The 27,172-nt window shown below is 35.1% G+C and overlaps 1 protein-coding gene across 3 annotated transcripts in view; it reads left to right on the forward strand.

The window, feature by feature from the left end:
• The window catches only part of HFM1 (helicase for meiosis 1), a 110,962-nt gene that overhangs the window by 30,922 nt on the left and 52,868 nt on the right, over positions 1-27,172 (forward strand). For all 3 annotated transcript variants that reach the window (XM_061411250.1, XM_061411251.1, XM_061411249.1), the window contains exons 11-22: positions 854-1,054; positions 1,138-1,226; positions 6,130-6,173; positions 6,280-6,381; positions 6,778-6,923; positions 7,909-8,003; positions 8,616-8,749; positions 9,575-9,622; positions 12,701-12,781; positions 20,885-20,976; positions 22,402-22,508; positions 22,602-22,649. In XM_061411250.1, the coding sequence (XP_061267234.1) occupies positions 854-1,054; positions 1,138-1,226; positions 6,130-6,173; positions 6,280-6,381; positions 6,778-6,923; positions 7,909-8,003; positions 8,616-8,749; positions 9,575-9,622; positions 12,701-12,781; positions 20,885-20,976; positions 22,402-22,508; positions 22,602-22,649 (1,187 nt within the window). The remainder of the gene's footprint in view (positions 1-853; positions 1,055-1,137; positions 1,227-6,129; positions 6,174-6,279; positions 6,382-6,777; positions 6,924-7,908; positions 8,004-8,615; positions 8,750-9,574; positions 9,623-12,700; positions 12,782-20,884; positions 20,977-22,401; positions 22,509-22,601; positions 22,650-27,172) is intronic.

The raw sequence follows: 27,172 nt of genomic DNA on the forward strand, positions 1-27,172 counted from the left end.
GCAATTACTAAATATCAGTACTCTAATTCTTGAAACTGTCTTCCCCTTCGTGATAATCATTACTTCTGTGAACACCATCTGTCTCTTTCTATAAGTCCTGTTCCTCAGTTTTGCCTTTATCCTTGGCCTTCTCAAATTGTAAATTCTTGTTCTCATCTGTACCTATGAGAGCCTTGAAGATGTTTTAATAATTCCTTCCTATGCAGTTAGAAACTCATTAATCTTCCTGTCAAAGAAACTGTTTCAGAGCAGAACATGAAGCCTAACCAGTCTATGTGAAGTTAAGGATTGCTCTCCACAGTTCCAGAAATTAACTAAGGACTCTAGAATTGAGTCTGAAATATGCTTTTGGCATTTCCATCTCACAAGTGTTTATTTGTTCTGTGTTTAGAAAAGTTGTCAACCTTTGCCAGCCTTTGCCAATCATTACTTTGCTACTATTCAGCTAGTATTCAGTATAACACAAAAGAAGTGTCAGCTATATCTGAGCAATATCTGAAATATATATCTGAAATATATCTGAAAAATAGCAAAGAAGTTACAGTGCTACTGAGAAATTAAATTTCTTTGTTGAAATTAGTTTTAATTTAGACTCTATAGAAGGAAACTAAAACAAAATAATAATAATTGAAAGTTTATCATGTTAAAAAGTGGGTGTAATCTTGAAACACTGCTAATTGAAAATATTTACCAATATATCAATTGAATAGTATCTTTAAAATATGTAATGTTGAAAAAGACTACTTGACTAAATATTTTTATACCTTGACTTTAAGGTGATCTGTAATTGGGCATGTTAGCCATAAAACTTTACTAGAAAAAAATTCATTGTGTGTGTTTCTGTCATTTAAAGATTGCAGAATGGCTTTCAGATGGTGAAAGATCTGCTGTATGTCTGAAAATGGATGAGAGACATAGACCAGTGAAACTTCGGAAAGTGGTTCTCGGGTTTCCCAGCAGTGATAACCAAACTGAATTCAAGTTTGATTTAACCCTCAACTACAAAATTGCCAGTATTATACAAACGTACTCTGATCAGAAACCCACACTTGTGGTATGGATTGTTGGTTGATTATTTTTTAATGTAATGTTTAATTTTTAATATGATTAATATAAAAATTATTCATTCGTTTTTAGTTTTGTGCAACAAGGAAAGGTGTGCAACAGGCTGCTTCGGTTCTTGTGAAAGATGCAAAATTTATTATGACTGTGGAACAGAAACAGAGGTATATTTTAAAATATTTTCTTGTATGTAGAAAGACTTTCAGGGATAACGTAAATGAGATGAGAAAACTGGGTTGACCTTTTCAAGTTACTTGACTTTCCCAAGCTTGCTTCCTTATCTGTAAAATAAAGATAATAGTAATTTGGAGGATTAATAAGACAATGAATCTTAGTACAACTGTTGATCCTGTCTTCTTTATTTCATAGCCCTATTTGAAAGATTATTCGTATTTCTTCATTTTTTACTCACTTCCAATCCATGTTGTATCGTTTACTAAAGCCAATCTTGTCAAGTCATCTCTCAGGAGCCTCTAACACATTTGACCACTCCTACCTTATTTAAAAACACCAGTCTGTGTTTTCATGATCACTGTCTACTATGTTTCTTCCTATTTTGCTTTCTACTCCATCTCAGTCCGTTTTCACTTCTTCTACCTAATTATTAAATGTTAACATTCTAGGGGTTCTTTCTATCCAAGATTCTGTTACTAAGGTTTCTAAACTTGTCTAACATACCCAACATTTTGTTTACTTTGGTCTCCATAGATTTTTAAAAAATAGTTTTTCTGTGTATCATGTATTTAAATTTAAGAATTTTTTACATTTTGAAAAAATTTAGTTAACTTCAGGAAGTTAATTGGTAGTATTCTTGTAGTGAAAGTGTTTCCTGAGATTTTGGGGGTTTTCCCTCTTTTTTTGGATGGTTTTATTTATACTTATTCATTTCCTTATTTTTCCCAGTTTTATTGAGATATAATTGACATCTAGCACTGTATAAGTTTAAGGTATAGAAAATAATGATTTGACTTACATATAGTATGAAATGGTTACCACATTAAGTTTAGTGAATATTTGTCATCCATACCTATAGATGCAAAATTAAAGAAATAGAAATGTTTTTCATTTGTGATGATACTCTTAGGGTTTACTCTCTTAACAACTTCTATATATAACATGAAGCAGTGTTAATTATATTTATCATATTGAACATTACTTTCACTTTTCACTTTCATGCATTGGAGAAGGAAATGGCAACCCACTCCAGTGTTCTTGCCTGGAGAATCCCAGGGACGGGAAGCTTGGTGGGCTGACGTCTATGGGGTTGCACAGAGTCGGACATGACTGAAGCGACTTAGCAGCAGCAGCAGTAACTATTTATCTTCCCCTTCATAGATTACAGCCTTGTCACAGTGAAGGGGGTTGTGTAATTTAATGAAACTATGAGCCATGTCATGCAGGGCCACTCAAGATGGATGGATCATAGGGAAGAGTTGTGACAAAAATTGGTCCACTGGAGGAGGAAATGGCAGCCCACTCCAGTATTTTTGCCTGGAGAACCCCATGGACAGTATGAAAAGTCAAAAAGATATGATACAGAAAGATGAGCCCCCTCCAGGTCATAAAGTATCTAGTATGCTACTGGGGAAGAAAGGAGGGCAATTACTAATAAATAGCTTTAGAAAGAATAAAACGACTGGCCCAAAGTAGAAACAACACTCAGTCGTGGGTGTGTCTGGTGGTGAAAGTAAAGTCCAATGCTGTAAAGAACAAGGTTGCCTAGGAACCTGGAATACAGGTCCTTGAATCAAAGTAAATTGGACATGGTCAAGCAGAAGATGGCAAGATTAAACATCTTAGGAGTAAGTGAACTAAAATGGATGGGAATTAGCAAATTTAATTTAGATGAGCATTACATGTACTACTGTGGGCAGAAATCACTTAGAAGAAATGGACTAGCCCTCAGAGTCAGCAGAAGAATCCAAAATGCAGTCTTGGGTGCAATCTCAAAACAGACAGAATGATCTCAGTTCATTTCCAAAGCAAACCATTCAACATCACAGTACTCCAAGTCTATGTCCCAACCACTGATACCAAAGAAGCTGAAGTTTAACAGTTCTATGAAGACTTACAACACCTTCTAGACTAACCCCAAGAAAAGACATAGTTTTATCTTAAAGGATTGGAATTCAAAAGAAGTCAAGGGATACCCAGAAGAACAGGCAAGCTTGACCTTAGAGTACAAAATGAAGCAGGACAAAGGCTAATAGAGTTTAGTCAAGAGAACACACTGGTCATAGCAAACACCCTTTCCCAACAACCCAAGAGACAAGTCTGTACATGGATATCACCAAATGATCAATACCAAAATCAGACTGATTATGTTCTTTGTAGCCAAAGATGGAGAAACTCTATAGAGTCAGTAAAAACAAGACCTGGAGCTGACTGTGGCTTATATCATGAGCTCCTTTATTGTAAAATTTAGGCTTAAATTGAAGAAAGTAGGGAAAACCACTAGGCAATTCAGGTATGAACTAAATCAAATCCCTTATGATTATACAGTGGAGGTGACAAATAGATTCAAGGGATTAAATCTAGTAGACAGAGTGCCTGAAGAACTATGGATGGAGATTCATAACATTGTACAGGAGGCAGTGACCAAAACCATCCCAAAGAAAAAGAAATGCAAGAAGGCAAAATGGTTGTCTGAGGAGGCTTTATGAATAGCTGAGGAAAGAAGAGAAGCAAAAGGCAAGGGAGAAAGGAAAAGATATACCCCCCCCCCAAAAAAAAAGAAAAGAAAAGATATACCCATCTGAATGCAGAGATGCAGATAATAACAAGGAGAGATCAGAAAGCCTTCTTAAATAATGTGAAGAAATAGAGGGAAACAATAGAATGAGAAAGACAGATCTCAAGAAAATTAGAGATATCAAGGGAACATTTCATGTAAGGATTGGCATGATTAAGGACAGAACTGGTAAGAACCTAACAGAAGCAGAAGAGATTAAGAAGAGATATCAACTACCTCATATATACAGATGATACCACTCTAATGGCAGAAAGTGAAGAGGAACTAAAGAGCCTCTTGATAAGGGTGAAAGAGGAGAGTGAAAAAGCTGGCTTGAAACTCAACATTAAAAAAACCTAAAATTAAGGCATCTGGTTCCATCACTTCATGGCAAATAGACAGGAAAAAGTGAAAGCAGTGACAGATTTTATTTTCTTGAGCTCCCAAATCACTGCTGGTGGTGACTGCAGTCTTGAAATTAAAAGATGCTTGCTCCTTGGAAGGAAAGCTATAACATACCTAGACAGCATATTAAAAAGCAGAGACATTATTTTGCTGACAAAGGTCCGTATAGTCAAAGCTATCATTTTTCCAGTACTTATGCATGGAAATGAGAGTTGATCCACAAAGGAGGCTGAGCACTAAAGAACTGATGCTTTTGAATTGTGGGGCTGGAGAAGATGCTTGAGAGTCCCCTGTACTGCAAGGAGATCAAACCAGTCAGTCCTGAAGGAAATCAGTCCTGAATATTCATTGGAAGGACTGTTACTGAAGCACAGCTCTGGTACTTTGGCTACCAGATTCAAAGAGCCAGCTCATTGGAAAAGACCCTGATGCTGGGAAAGATTGAAGGCAAAAGGAGAAGGGGATGGCAGAGGATGAGATGGTTAGATAGTGTCACCAACTCAATGGACATGAATTTGAGCAATCCAGGAGATAGTGAAGGACAGAGGAAGCTGATGTGCTATAGTCCACGAGTCTCAAAGAGTTGGACATGACTTAATGACTGAAAACAACAACAACCTATTTATCTTATAACTGGAAGTTTGTGCCTTTTGACTACCTTCATCTAGTTCCCCTTCCCCACCATCTTTTTCCATGAATTTGTTTGTTCCTTTTTGAAGTATAATTGACCTTCAGCACTGTGGGGTCAGTGTCCCTGTCCTACAACAGAGTGATTTGGTGTTTTCTATACATTTCAAGATTATCGTCATAATAAGTCTAGTGACGATTGTCATGATCGTCATAATGATCTGTCACTATATAAGGTAATATTGATACATAATTATTGACTGTATTCCCACACTTTACATTTTGTACCCATGACTCATGTTTTGTAACTGTATGTTTGTTCTTTTTAATCTCCCTTACACATTTCTTTGCTTCCCTTTCCCCCGGCAACCACCTGTTTGTTTTGTTTCTATTACTCTATTTTTATTCTGTGTTTGTTCATTTGTTTTGCTTTTTAGGTTCCACATAAGAGGAAAATCATATAATTTTTGCTTTTCTCTATCTGACTTACTTCACTTAGCATAATACCCTCTAAGTTTATCCGTGTGGTTACAAATAAATGGCAAGATTTCATTTCTTTTTTATTAGTGAGTAATATTCCACGTGTGTGTGTGTGTGTGTGTGTGTGTGTGTGTGTATACCACATCTTATATATCCATTCATCTATTGTTGGACACATTGACTCCATATCTTTGCTATTGTAAATAATGCTGCAATGACCATAGGGATGCGTATATCTTTCTGAATTAAGTATTTTTATTTTTGTTGAATAAATACCTAGGAATGAAATTGCTGGATCATATGGTAGTTCTATTTTAAAACTTTTGTGAAATCTCCATATTGTTTTCCATAGTGGCTGCATTTGCTATATTCCCACCAACAGTGCACAAGGATTCCCTTCCCTCCACATCCTCACAAGCACTTGTTATTTGTTGTCTTTTTGATAATAGCCATTCTGACAGGTTTGAGGTGATGTCTCATTGTCGTTTTGATTTGCACTTCCCTAATGATTAGTGATGTTGAGTACCTTTTCTTATCCTGTTGTCCATTTGTATGTCATCTTTGAAAAAAAAAGTCTATTCAGGTCCTCTGCCCTTTTAAAAATTGGATTATCTAGGGGTTTCTGTTTTTGTTTTGCCTAGTTGTAAAATTAGGGACTTCTCAGTGTGAAAGTTAGGTAGTCTCTACTTGTTGAAGATGGTTTTTGAAAAATGATGTTATAAACATATTTTGATATCTGTAATCTTCAAAATAATTAAGTAATACACTATCCAAGTTTTTGATGCTAATAGGAAAAACTCAATAATTTTTTGTTTTTTAAATAGGTTACAAAAGTGTGCATATTCCATAAAAGATTCAAAACTGAGAGGTAAGTTTAGAGATAATTTCTAAATCATATTTTCACCTATAGATAAAAGGAGCCAATTACTAATTAACTTTAAAAGTACATGACAGATGACATTTTTCTTTTGTAGATATCTTAATACATGGTGTTGCTTATCATCATGCTGGTATGGAACTGTCAGATAGAAAAGTAGTTGAAGGAGCTTTTACTGTTGGAGATATACCAGTTCTTTGTAAGTAAAACATATTCTTGTGGATATTGTAAGATCTTTTGGAAACTATTTTAAGGGAAAAAAAGAAAAAACTCAGGTATTCTTACTTATTTCTATTTTCTTCCAAGAATCTAAATTATAACTACCCATACAAATATGTGCTACAGTAAACTCTCTTGCAGTTTTAGTTCTTTATTATTTTAGCAAATACTGCAGTTTGAAAAGTAAGAATTAGTTTTTCAGCTTTAAGATATATTATTTTACATAGTGATGTTCTTTTCTTTCTTTTTATTCTGAATTTCCTATATATAAGTTTTTATTGTTATACATTTATAAAAATATTCTTTTATAAGAAAACTTTTACCTGAAACAATAAAGTTATATGACTTAAAAGTAATATTCTTTAATTTGATACAGTTACTACCAGTACCTTAGCCATGGGAGTCAATTTGCCTGCTCACCTAGTGGTTATAAAATCTACAATGCATTATGCTGGAGGAATGTTTGAAGAATACAGTGAAACAGATATTCTACAGATGATTGGTAGAGCTGGTCGACCTCAAGTAAGTGACAGTATTTCACTTTTTTGTAATTCATTTTAAAGACAATGTAAAATGAAAAAAAATAAAATAATGAAGACAGTGTAAAAAGCAAAAAGAGATGTGTATTCTTTGTTAAACAAAAGATTAATATTTCACATTTAAAGTAGGTTTGAAAATAAATGTAACTAAGAAAATCTACTACTTTCATGGAGGAGTAGAAGTAAAACAAGTCTCATCAAAGTCCCACATAACTCCCTTCACAAGTCTCAAGTACTCCCTTCACTCCCTCTAACTCCTACTTGTTGATAAGTGATTGAGTTTGTGAATGTATATGCTGTTACAGGGTTTTGGGGTTGGTTTTTTTTTTTTTTTTTGGCTTTGGAGATTTTTTTGTTTTGTTTTGTTTGCTTTTTATACTGAATGGCATTTTGGATGGGACTGTTTTTCATTCCATAGGACTCGTACATTGCAGAACATGTAGCATCCCTGGATACTATCACAAATGCCAGTAGTGGTCCCCAGATATTGTGACAATTAAAAATCAGCCCATATACATTATAAAACATGGCCTAATCTGACAAATTCTTGAATAAAAAAGTCATTCATATATGGACTAAGGTAAAATTTAGGAGGAATATCTTTTCAGAGAATACCAAAATATTATGTTACACAAATTTATAATTTTTATAGGATAATTTAGATTATATGTGAATTACAGTAAATCTTGCAGCTTTTAACCAGTTACCTAAGTTTGTTTTGGTTTTACTATTGCCAAAATTGTTATATTGCAACCAAAGTGGTATTTTTATGTCTATACTGTTGGGAGGATTTTAAGGTAAATTTTCAGTTAACATTCAATTCAGAAGCATTTTTAAGGTCTTTTTGACCTGTTGTTTAAGACAGGGAATTGTTTAATATAAAATGAAAATCTTGAGTTATTGAAGAAAACTGGTATGAACATATACTTTTCTTTATTAAATTTCTCTCTCTTTTTCTTTTCTTCCAGTTTGACACTACAGCCACTGCAGTTATTATGACTCGGTTAAGCACAAAAGAGAAGTATATTCAGATGCTTGCTTGCAGTGACACTATAGAAAGCAGGTAATATGTAAAATATTCCAAAAAATAATGTTAATATATCCTGTATTTTTCCTTTTAATAGATTAGGGATTTTCTAAGGCCATTTTCTTGGAATTTTTCAATAACCTAGTTAGAAAGTTTATTCTTTTAAGAAATTAATAGTTAGAAAAAGACAGTGTAGTAGTTGTTTAGCATTGTTTATCAGCATGCAGTTGCATGTATTCTTGTTATAAAAGGCCAAATTAGTAATGAGAGGAATATAATTTTCACATCTTTAAATTTGCATAATAATAGAAGACAGGAACCCTGAGACCTTGTAGAAAAGTGTTTGATTATAATACTCTTGGGGAAAATAGGATGTAATCTATTCCCCAGCCTTTTTTTTTTTTTTAAGCAATATTGTTTTCTAGAGTCATGGAGTAGAAAGAAATCTGTAACTTTTGAAAAGTTAAACTGACATTAAGGTTTACTCATATTTTTGAAAATTAAGTTAACTTTTCTGAATTATTAAAGTAGCAATAGTATTCAGTTATAGTCAACTATATCATTAAATTATCAAATATTATTCTAAACAATGAGTTTTATGACATTGAAATGCATAATACTAATGAAAAGGTTTTTTTCCCCCATTAGTTTGCACAGACATCTTATTGAGCATTTAAATGCAGAGATAGTATTGCATACCATCACAAACGTGAATATTGCTTTGGAATGGATACGATCAACCTTGCTTTATATCAGAGCCTTGAAAAATCCATCTCATTATGGTTTGTTACTTTGATTTTGAAGAGTAATAATTTTATCAAGCCATTTGGGCCTATTTTTTACTAATAGGTCACAGAATAGATTATAGAAGTTAAAAGGTAGCAGAAATAAAAGTAACAACTATAACAAATACATTTAGAGGCAAGATTAGACAAACATGAGAAATCTTTATCTGTTTTACTTCTAGTCTTTTAATAAGGCTTGAAATCAACACCGTTAAATATAGACCTTTTAGAAAAAAATTGTCTCCAGCAAAAATTTTTAAAATGCTTAGAATTATTTAAAATAAGTTAAAGGGCTTCGCTGGTGGCTAAAACCAAAAACAATTTTTGAATTTTGTCCAAACTGGTGTTCAAACCAAAATATATGATAATATTGTTGCTGTTGGAATTTTCATCTTCCTTCTAAAGCTAACATTTATGGTTATGTTGCTTCTAGAGGGTTCTTTCATGTGGTAAAGATTATAAAGTAAAAATACTTGGAATTGTAGAATATAAAATTAAAACCTGACTTGCTATAATACCATTCTAATTCCACAGGTTCAAAAGTTTCAGATCTGTAAGAGGAAAAAATACATATAGTATTCCTGGTCACTGTTATACAGTAAAATTAACAAAAGAAAGCCATTTGATATTGAAAGGATTTCACAACAATAGTTATTTTCTATAGATGTTTAAGCCTTTTTTTAACTTTAAGGTACTTTTTTCTTCTATTTAAGATTTAGTTAGACTACTCTTTTCTAGTTAACTGGGGTATCAAAGTAAGCCTCTAAGGATGAATAAATCTCATTCTATTTTATTTTTAATAAATTTTCATAACTTAAATAGGTTTTGCATCTGGATTGAACAAAGATGGAATTGAATCAAAATTACAAGGTTAGATGCATTTCCTTCTAAAAATTATATTCTATAAATTTTAATGAAAAGGTCTAGTTGTTGTAAAACTAGGAATAGTCCAGTAAAATATTTTTTAAAATTACTTTATTTGCAGAAAAAATATATGGATTTCTTTTTTCACAGGTAAATAAAGCTTTACACATATACTTTTTTTTCTGAATTAATCTATTAATTTTATCAGAATATCTTCCTTTGTATGACATTAATTAATTTGTTTTTAAAAATGATCCTGGCCTTTGGCAATGTTGACTATAGATATACAATTTTATTATTTATTTTCCTTTTCTAGTTTAATTTTAATTGAAAATATAAGCTTAGCTTGATTGTGGGCTTCTTATCCCAGTCTGTGCTAATAAAGTATTCCTGTCAAACCTCAGTTTTAGTTTTCAGTTAATTTCATTATCTCATTTTTGAAATGAGTATTTTCATTCCTTCATTTTTGAACTCAGTATTTAATTACATATCTTTGAAAATATCAGATTGTTGAGCATTTATTAGGAGTAGAAATTGCTGCCTCTACATTGTACTGAGACTGTCTTCCAGTAAAAGAAAAAATGTTAGACCCCTAAAAATATTTAGCCAATTTTAATTTATTCTCTACTTGGATATATACATATGGCAAATAAAAATTCAGAGATAAGGATGAAGAAGTAAAATTATCATTCTTAAAGAATAAATATTTCGTTAAAAATGCTGATAAGCGATAGCTTAAATTAATAATGCTGCTGTTGAGAAATAGATCTGTAAAATAGTTGTATTATCCTTTCTGTATTGACCAAATTTGAAATGGAGTTTTAAAAGCGTACTTTTCCTCACACACACACACAAAAATAAAGGCGTACTTTCTTTAAATCAAAATGAGCAAATACACATGAAATGAGAAATAATTCATGAAATATTACCAAGAAATATCTTGCTATATTCTGGTAGCTGTAATGATTTAGCTTTTCTAAACTGTTCTTAACAGTTCGTATTTGTCTTATTTTCAGTTATTATAGAGTGGCTAATTTTCCCCTATAACGAATAGCTGAATTTATTATGTAACTGGATAGAATGTTTTGGTTTCCTTAGAGTTCTGCCTTAAATTTCTTACGAAGGATCCTTAGCATAGATTATGCTGTTTCCTAAATTTGGTTATATTTTCTTGCTCTGTATCCTCCAGTAGCTTTACCAATGTGTGTGTTTGCTAAACACTTTAGTCGTGTCTGACTCTTTGTGACCCTATGGACTGTAGCCAGCTGGGATCCTCTGTCTTTGGGATTCTCCAGGCAAGAATACTGGACTGGGTTGCCGTGGCCTCCTCCAGGGGATCTTCCTGACCCAGGATCGAACCCATATCTCTTAGGTCCCCTGCATTGGCAGGAGGGTTCATTACCACTAGCGCCACCTGGGAAGCAGCCTTACCATCACACTTAGAATAAAATGCAAATCTTCACCACAAAGTCCTGTTTGATATCCCTGTGCCTGTTTGTTTCTCTGACTTCATTTCTTGTCACTTTCCCCTCCTTTTTTCCACTCTGTCCAAATTGGCTATCTTGCTGTTCCTTAACCACATCAAGCTGTTCCCACTTCAGGTCCTTGCAGTCTCTTTATTCTTGGAACATATCTCACATGTTTTACATAGCCTTTTAAAAAGCAAGAGAGTTCCAGAAAAACAGCTATTTCTGCTTTATTGACGATGCCAAAGCCTTTGACTGTGTGGACCACAATAAACTGTGGAAAATTCTTCAAGTGATGGAAATACCAGCCCACCTGACCTGCCTCCTGAGAAACCTATATGCAGGTCAGGAAGCAACAGTTAGAACTGGACATGGAACAACAGACTGGTTCCAAATAGGAAAAGGAGTACGTCAAGGCTGTATATTGTCACCCTGCTTATTTAACTTCTATGCAGAGTACATCATGAGAAATGCTGGGCTGGAAGAAGCACAAGCTGGAATCAAGATTGCCTGGAGAAATATCAATAACCTCAGATATGCAGATGACACCACCCTTATGGCAGAAAGTGAAGAGGAACTCAAAAGCCTCTTGATGAAAGTGAAAGTGGAGAGTGAAAAAGTTGGCTTAAAGCTCAACATTCAGAAAACGATGGCATCTGGTCCCATCACTTCATGGGAAATAGATGGGGAAACAGTAGCAGACTTTTATTTTTGGGGGCTCCAAAATCACTGCAGATGGTGATTGCAGCCATGGAATTAAAAGACGCTTACTCCTTGGAAGGAAAGTTATGACCAACCTAGATAGCATATTGAAAAGCAGAGACATTACTTTGCCAACAAAGGTCCGTCTAGTCAAGGCTATGGTATTTCCAGTGGTCAGTATGGATGTGAGAGTTGGACTGTGAAGAAAGCTGAGTGCCGAAGAATTGATGCTTTTGAACTGTGGTGTTGGAGAATTCTTGAGAGTCCCTTGGACTGCAAGGAGATCCAATCAGTCCATCCTAAAGGAGATCAGTCCTGGGTGTTCTTTGGAAGGACTGATGCTGAAGCTGAAACTCCAATACTTTGGCTACCTCATGTGAAAAGTTGACTCATCGGAAAAGACCCTGATGCTGGGAGGGATTGGGGGCAAGAGGAGAAGGGGACGACAGAGGATAAGATGGCTGGATGGCATCACCAATGCGATGCACATGAGTCTGAGTGAACTCCTGGAGTTGGTGATGGACAGGGAGGCCTGGCGTGCTATGATTCATGGGGTTGCAAAGAGTCGGACACAACTGAGCAACTGAACTGAACTGAAAGCTTCAATTTCATTCAGGTCTTTTTGAGGATTAAATGAGATAATACAGATGTATCATTTTAAGTTGTAAATGTTATCACTTGAGTGTTATTTTTATTACTTTTACTGTTATAAAAAATTTTTCAGCATATTAGGTGGCTCTTTTGTTTAAATGAGATTTTTTTCATTTGTTTTGTTTTTACCACTTAAGTAGGAATTACAGTTCTTCCCAGAAAAATTACACAGAAACACGACTTCAGAATATTTAATAATATATTCTGTTTTTTTATTGCCTTTTTATTTTACTAAAGTTAAAATATGTTTTTTATAATTGAACAGAATTGTGTTTGAAGAATCTGAATGATTTGTCATCTCTGAACCTGATAAAAATGGATGAAGATATTAATTTCAAACCAACTGGTAATTTTTTCATTGTTGTTAGTAAATTTAACAATTAAGACTAAATTTAAACATTTGTTCCACTAAAATTTAGATGATGGTAAAATTAAATTGGGGTTTCAGTTCTCAACAGGGTATCATCATTATTAGCATGATAAATTTATATGATTCCTATTTATAAGATTATAGAGCTGCCTTTTTGACAGGCATTAAATTTCTGTTCACTAACTTTGGTGACTTATGTGGCAACATGATGGAAAACTTGAAAATGAGGGGGAAAACATAATCTCAGTATCCAAAAGGAACCATTCAGTTAATAATTTTGGATTTGCTTCCAATGTTTTCCCTATTTTTTTTACAATTGCAATCCTAATATGTATACGATTTTGTATCCTGTGTATTTCTCTTAGTGTATGTCATAAACACTTTTTCACATTGCTTGTTTTTGAAATCATTTTAACATCCATTTCAGTATTTCATGGAGGAAGTGTACCTATCATTTATTTAGTCATGTACATGTTTGAATTTTTTTTTAAGTTACATATAACGGAGAAGGCTATGGCAACCCACTCCAGTACTCTTGCCTGGAAAATCCCATGGGCGGAGGAGCCTGGTAGGCTGCAGTCCATGGGGTCGCAGAGTCGGACACGACTGAGCAACTTCACTTTCACTTTTCACTTTCATGCATTGGAGAAGGAAATGGCAACCCACTCCAGTGTTCTTGACTGGAGGATCCCAGGGACAGGGGAGCCTGGTGGGCTGCTGTCTATGGGGTCGCACAGAGTTGGACATGACTGAGGCGACTTAGCAGCAGCAGCCGAGGATTGAAAAGTTCAAATCTTTGGGTTGCTTCAGTGTAGCTAACATTTTACCAATTCTTACTTCTTCAAACAAGGCTTATGAAGATGGTTAGTTAGGTGCCTTCTCTTTCTCTCTCTGTCTCTGCCTCTCTCTTTTTGATTCTATATAGGGTATAATAGAAGCAAGAAAGAGTGTTTTGTAGTTTTTAGCACACAGGATTAGAAGTTTCTTGGGGAAAAATATCGACTTCATTGTCCTTTGCCTAATAAAATTGGGAAGCATAGAAAAGTTTGAAAAAATCAATATATGACTATCTAACTTTGCATGTATCCTTCTATTTTTAAATGCATTTTTATGTACTTGCAACCATACATAGCAATGTATGATTTTGTGTCATGCTCCCTAACTCTCAGCCACAGATTTATAACATTTTTTTCCCTCTCCCGTGGTCTTCATTCTGGTAAATCTGTTTGTGAGAATTACCTTCTTTGTATTCTAGGATGTCTCACTGAGGAGGCATGAGAATCACTAATATAACTTCTTCCTTTTTTATTTTTAACCCTGTCATTTTATTTAAAAAAATTTTATTGGCATATAGTTGCTTTACAATGTTATATTTCAGTTTCTACTGTACAGCAAAGTGAATCAGCTATACATATACATATTAATATATTCCCTCTTTTTTGGATTTCTTTCCCATTTAGGTCACCACAGAGTATTGAGTAGAGTTCCCTGTGCTATACAATAGGAGGGAAAACTAATATAACTTCATCATCTATTCTTTATATACTTTAATTCTCAAGAATCTTATTCCCACTGTCATTCTTTCCCTGTGGAACTTCTCGAATCCACTGATACCATTTCTTCTGCCTTTAAACATACCTAATAAATGATATATATATACTATTTGCTGTCTTTCTCCATCATCAGTGAATACTACTTGATTAATTTTATTCTTTTTAACTTGCTTTTGATTCTATTTTTTCTGCTTCTTTAATGAATTTCTGTTTGCTGACTTTTTTTGCCTTACTGTGGGCTTCTTAAACATGCAGATGTTGGACCTTTATTCTCAGTTTATGATAATTTCTTTGAAAACATAATTTACCTTCACAGGTTAAGCTATAGTCATTATGTAATTGTGGTTTTGATCTAGGTCTTTTACCTTTACTATAACATTTGACCATTAATTTTCTATTGGAAATCTTTTCTTACATATGTGACATGAAATTTGACACTTGGAAGCATATAACTGTTAATTTGACCTGGAATATTGTACAATGATATGAACATAAAATCTTTGTTTCAAATACCTGGATTTCAGTTCCATTTCTGCCACTATGCTAGCTGGGACCTTAAACTCACTGAGCCTTAGTACTAATATATATCTGCAAAATAAGAATATATATTACAAGAATATATAATATATATATTTACCTTATTAGGTTGTTATGATGATCAAATGGGATAATGAACATTTATAGGAAAAAAAATTCTGAAAACGTGAGTTGTTGCTCTCTTTTGTCCAAGGTTAGGAAAATAACTCTACTTGCCCCTCCTTCTCAATAGCCTAACCAGTTTGTTAAGCCTGAAATTATAAAATGTTTGATGTCTTTGGTTTCTCTTTCATTCCTCACTCATTGCATGACTAGGCAGGATGTGTCCAAAAGGACAATCCAGTCTTGGAGCTGAAAATATTCCCTATCACATAGCAGGGTAATGTTTCCTAAGTCTGGTTGGGTTAACTACTTACTCTCAAAATCATCTAAGAGTGCTGTTATGTTAAAAATGAAACTAATGAGCCCTACTCCAGACTTAAAATCCTCAACTTCTAGGAGTAACACCTGGTAATTTAGATTTTAAGCTTGAACACTGGATGCATTTTTTGCACGTAAAATTGAGAACTACTGCCCTGGGAGTGATATTTCAATAAATAGTATAGTGAAAATCTATTCAGATCTTTGTGTCATACTCACAGTTTATCTCAATGTGTATTCTGAAGGTGTGGGGAAGAGATTCCAAACTGAAATAGAGAATGCAGTTTTACTCTAAACTATCTTCTTTAGGAAAATCATGGGGTTCAATGACATATTAAATGTGCTAAGAAGAAAGGCAGTAAGAAAGAGCCAAAATTAGTTAGCCTAGGGTTTTTACATTTTTATTTGCCCAGAGAAATCTTTTAAATGGAATATCCATTAATATTGCAAAGAACACTAATGTTCTATCAGTGTATAGTGTATCAATTCAATGTTAATGTTATCCAGAAACATCCTTACAAACACACCCAGCATAATATTTGACCAAGTATCTGGGCAGCTTATGGCCCAGTTAAGTTGACACATAAAATTTAGCATCACAGCAGCTTAACATAAAATATACTTTCTAGCTGAATGCAGCTGAATTCTCAGAAGAATTATTGTGCATGATGCCCTTTTACATACTCCTCTGTGCTGAGGTTGGTCATATATTCTGCTTTGAAAACATATATTATGCAATTCCCAATCATTGGATATTTTGTCCTTTGTGTTTATTAACTCAGCATCCTCAACTCTTGTTACACCCTAAACCATTAAGTTAGTTTAAACACACACACAGTGTTATATATACATTATGTACGTATTTCTTTATGATTAATTTAACATGTATTTTTAACTGCTAGTATTTTTATTAGGATTATTTAGGTTAGTTCTTTTGATACAATGTTGTATGAATTTGTTGTTTGCCTCAATACTTTTTTTCCATAAGCATTGTTATTTTTCATATGCAGTTTTATATGAGAATTTATAGGAATGCATATACTATGTATTTATAGGAAATAAAGGTTTACATAAAAATATAGGAATACTATGTATTAAAGGACAAGAATTTTTATTAACTGGTTTGTAATAGTTTTGTTATCAGTTTGTTTATTTTCTAATTTCCACTATTTCTTCTTTGACTTATGGATTATTTGGAAATCTGGTTTGTAACTTCTGTACATCTGATGGTTTTCTAATTATTTTTCTTTTCTAGTTTCATTGTTACTCCAGTACTTTTGCCTAAAAAATCCCATGGACGGAGGAGCCTGGTAGGCTGCAGTCCATGGGGTCGCTAGAGTCGGACACAACTGAGCAACTTCACTTTCACTTTTCACTTTCATGCATTGGAGAAGGAAATGGCAACCCACTCCAGTGTTCTTGCCTGGAGGATCCCAGGGACAGGGAAGCCTGGTGGGCTGCAGTCTATGGGGTCGCACAGAGTCGGACACGACTGGAGCGACTTAGCAGCAGCAGTTTCATTGTTACTGTTCTTGACATGTGATGCAGTTGCTTTGTATCAGATAATGTTCTCTGTATGATTTCAGTCTTTTGAGATTTGTTGAGACTTGTTTTATGGACCCGTATGTGGTCAGTTTTTATAAGTTTTGAGTGTGCTTATTCTTTTGGTTTTAAGTTCCCTCCCAGATAAATATCATGTTAGTTCTTTGATGATTAGTAAAAGATATTTCATGTATTTCATTTTTCTGATTTGGTTGCCTTCAGCAGAGGGATTGGTTCATAATTACTTTGTTGTTGTTGTTCAGTTCCTCAGTCATGTCTGACTCTTCATGCCTCCATGAACTGCAGCATGCCAGGCTTCCTGGCACCTAACGAACTGGGGAGTTAATCTTTCAATGTCATATCATTTTGCCTTTTCATACTGTTCATGGAGTTCTCAAGGCAAGAATGCTGAAGTGGTTTTGCCATCATGATTACTAAGCCTACTATTAATGTGGGTGGATGCTCTTTACATATTATTTCTAATTAATTCTTTTTTATGACTTCATGATCCTTTGCTATTATTTTCTTTTATCTCTTTGAGTATTTTTTAAATTAAATTTTAGTCTATATGTTCCAGTAATTCTACTTCTTGCTTTTGCCTTTTTAATTTGTAATCATAATACTCAAGTTTCTAGGTATTTTTATCTGTATGCTTGTGTTCTTGTCTGGGTTTTTAGCTCTTCTGCCTGCTAATGTATATGGAAGAAGGGCTCAAAAGACCAAGTCTTATTTTGTGCAAATTTAAGGATTAACAACCTAATGAAAATGGACAGTAACTGCAAAAAGCACAGAAAGTCATTCAACTGGGATGCAAATCTTACCTCTATGAAGGAGAGAGAAGGAAGGAAGGAGGAAAGGAAGGAAAGATAAAAGGAAGGAGAATTTTGTCCTGCAATGCAGTCCTAAGACCATTCGGCAAAGTTGATGGGGAATCTTCAATTCAAAGTTGCCCATCCAAGGAGTCCCATTAAGGTCTACCTTAATATTCCTGCCATGCCCGGTCATTTGTTTGGAGCATCTCATGAGAAGTGTAATCTTGGTGTATACATAGTGATAGATTCAGAACACAGCAGCTGGGACCATCCATCAGAGCACTTCTTGCAGTAGGAGATATGAGAGGTGTATTCTCATCACCTCTAGTTCCCTTCCCTCACTCCAACTCTATGACTTTTATTTTGAAATACCCTATATTTGCTACTATGAAAATATTTATCATTCAAAAACTATATTGATAGCGAGTTGTCTCTTTATTTTCTCTCTTCACTTGCAATTCTTTTAAAATTCTTTCCATTCTGTCTCCCTTGACTCATTTTCTTCATAGTTTCATTTCTAGGTTATTTATATACCTTAGCTAGGTAACTTTCATTCTTACTAATCAGCCAGCAAATATAAGCCTTTTCTCAAAAACTTTCATTTTCTCCAGAAGGGAGATCAGATCAGATCAGATCAGATCAGTCGCCCAGTCGTGTCTGACTCTTTGCGACCCCATGAATCACAGCACGCCAGGCCTCCCTGTCCATCACCAACTCCCGGAGTTCACTCAGACTCATGTCCATCGAGTCAGTGATGCCATCCAGCCATCTCATCCTCTGTCGTCCCCTTCTCCTCTTGCCCCCAATCACTCCCAGCATCAGAGTCTTTTCCAATGAGTCAACTCTTCGCGTGAGGTGGCCAAAGTACTGGAGTTTCAGCTTCAGCATCATTTCTTCCAAAGAAATCCCAGGGCTGATCTCCTTCAGAATGGACTGGTTGGATCTCCTTGCAGTCCAAGGGACTCTCAAGAGTCTTCTCCAACACCACAGTTCAAAAGCATCAATTCTTCGGCGCTCAGCCTTCTTCACAGTCCAACTCTCACATCCATGCATGACCACAGGAAAAACCATAGCCTTGACTAGACATTACTTTGTTGGCAAAGTAATGTCTCTGCTTTTTAATATGCTATCTAGGTTGGTCATAACTTTCCTTCCAAGGAGTAAGCGTTTTTTAATTTCATGGCTGCAGTCACCATCTGCAGTGATTTTGGAGCCCAAAAAAATAAAGTCTGACACTGTTTCCCCATCTATTTCCCATGAAGTGATGGGACCAGATGCCATGATCTTCGTTTTCTGAATGTTGAGCTTTAAGCCAACTTTTTACTCTCCACTTTCACTTTCATCAAGAGGCTTTTGAGTTCCTCTTCACTTTCTGCCATAAGGGTGGTGTCATCTGCATATCTGAGGTTATTGATATTTCTCTCGGCAATCTTGATTCCAGCTTGTGTTTCTTCCAGTCCAGCAGTTCTCATGATGTACTCTGCATATAAGTTAAATAAACAGGGTGACAATATACAGCCTTGACGAACTCCTTTTCCTATTTGGAACCAGTCTGTTGTTCCATGTCCAGTTCTAACTGTTGCTTCCTGACCTGCATACAAATTTCTCAAGAGGCAGATCAGGTGGGGAGATACCCTATAGTAATTTATAAACATCTAGGCTAAGAAGGGGCTTTCCAGGTGACTCGTGGTGAACCCGCCTGCCAATGCAGGAGACATAAGAGACACGGGTTCGATCCCTAGGTCAGGAAGATCCCCTGGAGGAGGGCATGGCAACCCACTCCAGTACTCTTTGCCTGGAGAATCCCATGGACAGAGAAGCCTGGTGGGTTGCAGTTCGTAGGGTCACACAGAGTCAGACATGACTGAAGCAACTTAGCACAATACAGCACAGGATAAGAGGAGCATGGCTCAGGTGGTAAAGAATCCGCCTGCAATGCAGGAGACCTGGGTTGAGAAGATCCCCTGGAGAAGGGAATGGCTACTCACTCCAGTATTCTGGCCTGGAGAATGCCATGGACTGTATGGTCCATGGGATCACAAAGAGTCGGACAAGACTGAGCAACTTTCACTTTCAAATATAAAGTATACTAGTTCCCTTGGTAGTCATATTCTCACTGTCTCACATACAGCTCTTAGAATCTCACTTTTATGAACCACTACATTACTCATGTTTTGGCTGAACATGTTCACTAGACTCCTAACTGAGAAAGTGGCTATTCCTGAGTCTAAGTTCTGTCCACTGTACCTTGTTCTTGATGGCTCTAAGTGATGGAATGTCACATTCTTTATTCTTCAGCAAAACCTGTAGCACATAGGTAAATAATAGACCTTACCTTGAGAAGCAGAATACCATTTTCCTCTTCTCAGCTGTTTTCTGTGTGTTCACAAGACTTGAAATTCTTTGTGCTGTTTTTGACAACTTATAATTGAAGCCAGTAACCTTTTAAATGAATTCCATTTCATCAATTACTTATCCTCACTCTGCCCATCCTCCTACCCTCAGCCAACCTAATGTTTTATTTCTAAAACAATTTAGTTTCAAATTCCAATTTCATTAAAATAATGCTGAAGAATTTTAAGTGGTGTCTTTTGTACCTGATGCTATTAAAGGCACAGTTCAGTTCAGTCGCTCAGTCGTGTCCGACTCTTTGTGACCCCATGAATTGCAGCATGCCAGGCCTCCCTGTCCATCACCAACTCCCAGAGTTCACCCAGACTCACGTCCATCGAGTCAGTGATGCCATCCAGCCATCTCATCCTCTGTTGTCCCCTTCTCCTCCTGCCCCCAATCCCTCCCAGCATCAGAGTCTTTTCCAATGAGTCAACTCTTCACAGGAGGTGGCCAAAGTACTGGAGTTTCAGCTTCAGCATCATTCCTTCCAAAGAAATCCCAGGGCTGATCTCCTTCAGAATGGACTAGTTGGATCTCTTTGCAGTCCAAGGGACTCTCAAGAGTCTTCTCCAACACCAAAGTTCAAAAGCATCAATTCTTCGGCACTCAGCCTTCTTCACAGTCCAACTCTCACATCCATACATGACTACTGGAAAAACCATAGCCTTGACTAGACGAACCTTTGTTGGCAAAGTAATGTCTCTGCTTTTGAATATGCTATCTAGGTTGGTCATAAGCTAAAGAAATATGTGTTAAACTGATGAAAATGCAAGTTGTATCAGCTGATTTGGAATGTTTATTTTTTCCATCTCTCTCTACAGAGGCAGGAAGATTGATGGCTTGGTATTATATTACATTTGAGACAGTGAAGAAATTTTGTACAATGAGTGGAAAAGAAACTTTATCAGATCTGGTAAATTAATTTTCACAAGAAAATAAGTATACTGTGATATAGTATAAAATAGTATTGGGGGAAACAACTTATTTGTATATCTCCTGCAATTTAAGAATAAATGAGCAGAAAAGAAAGCATTTCTAGTAGTGCATATATTTTCCTCTTTATTTGCCTTTAATTGTAAAATATGGAATATTACTCCTTAGAATATATTTCCAACAGCGTCTTTGTATTAGGGCTAAGAAAATTTATATACATACCCGAAGAAAGGATAGCAGCTACCTTTCAACTTATGTGATAATTCTGATTACCTTGGTAGTGGCTACCAAATATAGTATGTTGAGAAAGATTCCAAGATGGTGTGGCATGATATATTAGGAAAGTCTGCCATGAATGAAAGACACATGCCTCTTACTTGCAACTCTTCCCTAAATCCTTTGCATCAGGATAACAATAACTGTAGAAAGAGAATAGTATTGGTGATAGGCCAGAAAAAATAACTAATTTTGGAGAAAATGGGAATTAAAAACAGGCTATCCTAAAATATTGCCAGTGGGGTACCTTTGTAGCTACAGCAGTGAATAAAAGCACAGTCATATTTTTGGCACCTGTAACTATATTGCTCCTTCCTTCCTTAACTGGGAATATGAACATGAAACATGACTTTTATATTTATTCTCAAATTTAAACTATTTAAAATATCTAAGTTGATTATTGCAATAAGATCATTATATTGATACTAAAAATTGTACAAAAATTGATGAATAGAAGGCTTGTATTTTCATGTAAATACTCTTCTAATTTACTTTTTATTGAAGTATAGTTGATTTACAGTGTTGTGTTGAATATTATTCTTAACTGAGAAGAAATCAAGAGTTAACATTAACCCATCTGATTTTGAGTTCTGTAAGTGTAAAAGAGAATTAGAATTAGAAAAGGTGCTAGTTTCATTTTACAGGTGTGAGAACTCAAAGCAGAGTGCTTTGCTCAAAATCATCTGGGAGAATTAGGTAGGTTCTTGAATACAAATTTCTTTATACCAACATCATTCTTTTTCATTAAAAAATTATCCTCAGTAAGTATAACCATTTGCAAACTATAGAAGCCTGAACAATAATGTAACAGTAGTAATAGTGGTAGTAATGAAATCTTCATTTATTAAGTGCTTATCATATGGTACATGCTAGGCTGAATATTTTAAATTTCATCTTGTTAATCTTTACAATCTTATTGGTATAGAGCCAGTGTGTAGCAGAGTGTCTGGCATATATAACAGGTGTTTGTAAATATTTGTCAGTGAATGAATGAATCCTTAAAGAGGCAAAATGTGCTAAATGTGATGTCCCAAAGCAGCATTAAAAGTAAATAAGTACAGAAAAATAAATGAGAGAAAAGAAGTAAAGAATGGACATAACCAAATGAACAAATGCTGAAATTTTATAGGTCACAATGATAGCCAGCTGCAAGGAATTTCTAGATGTACAATTAAGAATAAATGAAAAGAAAGCATTGAATACTTTGAACAAAGATCCAAATCGGACAACTATCAGGTACAGAAATTAAATGTTTTAAATAATTTTTAAAAAGGTTTCATTCAGCTACAATAAGTAATAATAATAAAAGTTTGCCTTGTTTATTTCCAGATTTCCAATGGAAGGAAGGATTAAAACAAGAGAAATGAAAGTAAATTGGTAAAGAAAATTAATTGTTAAATGTCTTAAAATATTGATTACTTGTCCATGATTCATATTTATGAAGGTATTTTATAAGTTTAAAACATTTTAAATTTGTTTCCTTAATACAAAGAAAGAACATTTACATAAGAATGAGGAGTCAGCATGCAGATGTAAAATTAATTTCTCCAAACTCCCAAGTCTTTAATTTAAAAAGATAACTTGTGAATTTTTAAATCAACAAACACTGAGAGTGTGATCTGTTGAGGCGTGGTAGACAATAGAAAGAAGATGTGCTTCTCATCTACAAGAACTTTCAAGTTGGCTTGAATGAGAACCATGTGTATAAAAATAATTGACGGTATGAAAACACATATAGTAAGTGTCTGTAGAACATTAATGATGTTCTGCTGCTGCTGCTGCTAAGTTGCTTCAGTCGTGTCCGACTCTGTGCGACCCCAGAGACGGCAGCCCACCAGGCTCCCCCGTCCCTGGGATTCTCCAGGCAAGAACACTGGAGTGGGTTGCCATTTCCTTCTCCAATGTATGAAAGTGAAAAGTGAAAGTGAAGTCGCTCAGTCGTGTCCGACTCTTAGCGACCCCATGGACTGCAGCCCACCAGGCTCCCCCGTCTATGGGATTTTCCAGGCAAGAGTACTGGAGTGGGGTGCCATTGCCTTGGAAAGACATATTAAAAGAAATAACCTGAGTGAAGGAATGCATATGTGATAATGGGGTGACTGTTATGCCAGCAATGGGAAGTCTGTATAGAGGAGAGTAATTGGAAGAGTAAACTAAAATTACTTTGTAGCTTGTAATGACTTTACTGGGTTTGCAGTCACACAGGCAATGATACTTTTTCTAGATGCCAAGTGCTTGGTTTTCTAAGTAGTTATATCTTAGTGTTAATCAACTTGATTTAGATCACGTGAGTTCAAGTAAAAATGATTTTTTTTCATGGGGCTCAATAAAACCAGTTGGCCAAAGAATTTCCTTTTGTCTCCTTAGCTAAAGGAAGTCACTCTTTCTCTAGGATACTCCCTAAAGTCTTATTAAACTTTATCTCCCAAATACCTTGACATCTCAGAAACAAACTTCTCACTGTTGTATACTTATTCCTCAGGCAGATCTATAGCTTGGAGGGCAGAAGTTAGTGTTCTGTTTCTTAGCCATATTTCTCTAGAAATTTAAATATCCCTAGAGATCATACAGAACTTAGAGATCATGTACCCAAATCCTCTCATTTTACAAATGAAGTAAGTGATGCCTAGGTAAGTTCTGACTTGCTTGAGGTTATGGTGCTATACTGAGGACAGCTGTAGAATTAGAATCTAGGTCTCTTGAGTGTCACAATGGATTTCTCAATATACCCTGTTGCATTAACTACTGAGTCAAATTAAATCAAGGTATTTTTGCACAAGCATCTTGTTGGGAACACTATATTTGCAATTTTAATGCTTTCACTTACACCTTGCCTTAGATTGGATCATGCATTCTTTTGATTAGGACTGTCAGATTCTTAAAATTCATGACTTTCTAATTATTTCTATATGTATCATAGGGCTTCCCAGGTGGCGCACGTGGTAAAGAACCCACCTGCCAGTGCAGGAGATGTAAGAGATCGGGTTCAATTCCTGAGGGTCAAGAAGATCTCCTGAAGGAGGGCATGGCAGCCCACTCCAGTATTCTTGGCTGGAGAGTCCCATGGACAAAGGAGCCTGGAGGGCTACAGTCCATAGGGTTGCAAAGAGTCGACACAACTGAAGCAACTTGGCACACATGCTCACATATGTATCATAAATTAGCTTCCTTTTGTAATTTTCCACCTTATGTCACTACTTGACTAGGAAGAGTGACTGTCTGGGAGGCATTTTCTTAATCTAAAATGTACAGTCTTTTGGTGGGTAATGAAGGCTAATATTTACCACTTTCATGTCTCTCTCATATTCTTATTACTTTGCTGAATATCAGATCAGTTCTTTTACAGCCAGGTGTTAATCCTCTTAATTTTAAAATTTTATTTTATTTTATTTTATTTTTTTTTTCCAGAGATAGTGGAAGCTTCTATTAATAGTCTGCAGTGACTCAAAGAACTGATAGCATTTTTTTTTTTTTAATTTATTTCTCATGTGTTCCCCATCCTGAACCCTCCTCCCTCCTCCCTCCCCATACCATCCCTCTGGGTCGTCCCAGTGCACCAGCCCCAAGCATCCAGCATCGTGCATTGAACCTGGACTGGCATCTCGTTTCATACATGACATTTCACATGTTTCAATGCCATTCTCCCAAATCTTCCCACCCTCTCCCTCTCCCACAGAGTCCATAAGCCTGTTCTACACATCAGTGTCTCTTTTGCTGTCTCGTATGCAGGGTTATCGTTACCATCTTTCTAAATTCCATATATATGCGTTAGTATACTGTATTGGTGTATAAAATTTTAAAATTTTATCCTTCAACTTTCTGCCCTTTATCACTGTTTTTTAATTTTTCATAATTCTGAGGTCTATCTTCTTCAGGATTAGCTCTGTTTTCTTTGATTGGTATTTGTCAATGAACTTATAGGATGTGTTTCCAAATCAGTGATTTCTTTTCATATTTGTTTCTTCTTATATAATTCTTATATAAATCACCTTTATAATAAATAATGCATAGATTCATTTTTAAAGATTCAAAATTAAAATTTATAAAGCAAAAAATCAGGTCTCCTTTGACCCCCAGAAGTAACTATTATCAGTAGTTTTCTGTGGGTCATTCCAATTTCCTTTCTATTTATTTAGTACATATATATTTAATATGTGCTAATAGACATGTTATGTCTGTATATAAAAAGATCTTACTGTAATTATTGCTCTTGTGATATGAAGATTCTATATCAGTACCTACACATGTTAATCTCATTTATTTTAATACCAATGTATATTTTAACAGCAATGTATTCTATAGTATGAACATACTGTAATTTTTAACCATTCCTTTATTGATGAAGAGTTAGATGGCTTATAAATTTTTTCTATTACAAATAAGGCTGAAATGAACTTCTTTATATTTATGCCATATTTTTCAAGAATTTCCAGGTGAAAGGATATACATGAGAAGATTTAATATTTAATGCAAATTGCATTCAAAAAGCTTCTCTTATTTACAGTTGTCATCCACAGTGTAAAAAGAATGATTCCATACATCCTCCCAATACTTGTTTTGTATCTTTGAAGTTTTGTTAATCTAATGAGTGAAAAATTATATTAAAAAATTTTCAAATCTGTATTCCTGTCTTTCTGCCTTGCTTTCCCACACTTTCACACTGAGTACATGGCTAGAGCCAAGTGCAAAGGAGACAGAGAAATGTCTTGTTATTACTGTGCCTTTATTAAAATTAGGATTCTGCTATTAAGATGGAAATAGAAAATGAGTGTTACGTAGATAAAGCAGTCTGCCACATATCCTAAGATCATAGGACTTTTCCTATCATCTCTTCTAATACTTTAAAATCATTTGATTTTTATCTGAAGGCTTCTCATAGGTTTGGAGTTAATTTTTATGTGTGATATGAATTAAGAATTTAATTATATTTCATCCCTGAAAGACAGTCAGGAGTGTTTAATAAATATGTTGTCTTTCTCTCTTTGCTGATTGATTTGGAATGCCATCTTCACATAAACTAAATTCCTAAGGGTGTGATTCTGGACACTTACTGTTAGTCTGTTTATTTTGTTGCTATGACAATACCACATTGCTTTACTTACTACCATTTTATTGCATGTTTTGTTATCTGGTAAGGCAAGTCCATTCTTACTGTTCTTTAAAAAACATTTTGAATATTCCTGCATTTTTCCTCCCTATGAATTTTAGAATCAGTTTGTCAAGATCTAGGAAAAGGCCTTTTGAAATTGGTTTTATAGATTAGTTTGTGGAAGAATTCTTCTTTCTCGGTACTGAAATCTAAAAGTATGATATCTCTAGCCATCTACTCAGATCTTTCTGTGATATTTTATAACTCATCATTTAGGTTTTATATTTCTTCTTTAATTTTTTTTAATTGGAGGCTCATTACTTTACAATATTGTAGTGATTTTTGCCATACATTGATATGAATCGGACATGGGTGTACATGTGTTCCCCATCCTGAGCCTCCCTCCCACCTCCCTCCCCATCTCATCCCTCAGGGTCATCCCAGTGCACCAGCCCTGAGCACCCTGTCTCATGCATCAAACCTGGACTGGCAATCTCTTTCACATATGATAATATACATGTTTCAGTGCCATTCTCTCAAATTATCTCACCCCTGCCTTCTCCCACAGAGTCCAAAAGTCTGTTCCTTACATCTGTGTCTCTTTTGCCATCTTGTATATAGAGTCATCGTTACCATCTTTCTAAATTCCATATATATGCATTAATATACTCTCTTTGTGCTTTTCTTTCTTACTTCACTCTGTATAATAGGCTCCAGTTTCATCCATCTCATTAGAACTGATTCAAATGTGTTCTTTTTAATCGCTGAGTAATATTCCATTGTGTATATGTACCACAACTTTCTTATCCAT

This window comes from Bos javanicus, chromosome 3 (genome assembly GCF_032452875.1).
Source record: "Bos javanicus breed banteng chromosome 3, ARS-OSU_banteng_1.0, whole genome shotgun sequence".
Taxonomy (NCBI): domain Eukaryota; kingdom Metazoa; phylum Chordata; class Mammalia; order Artiodactyla; family Bovidae; genus Bos; species Bos javanicus.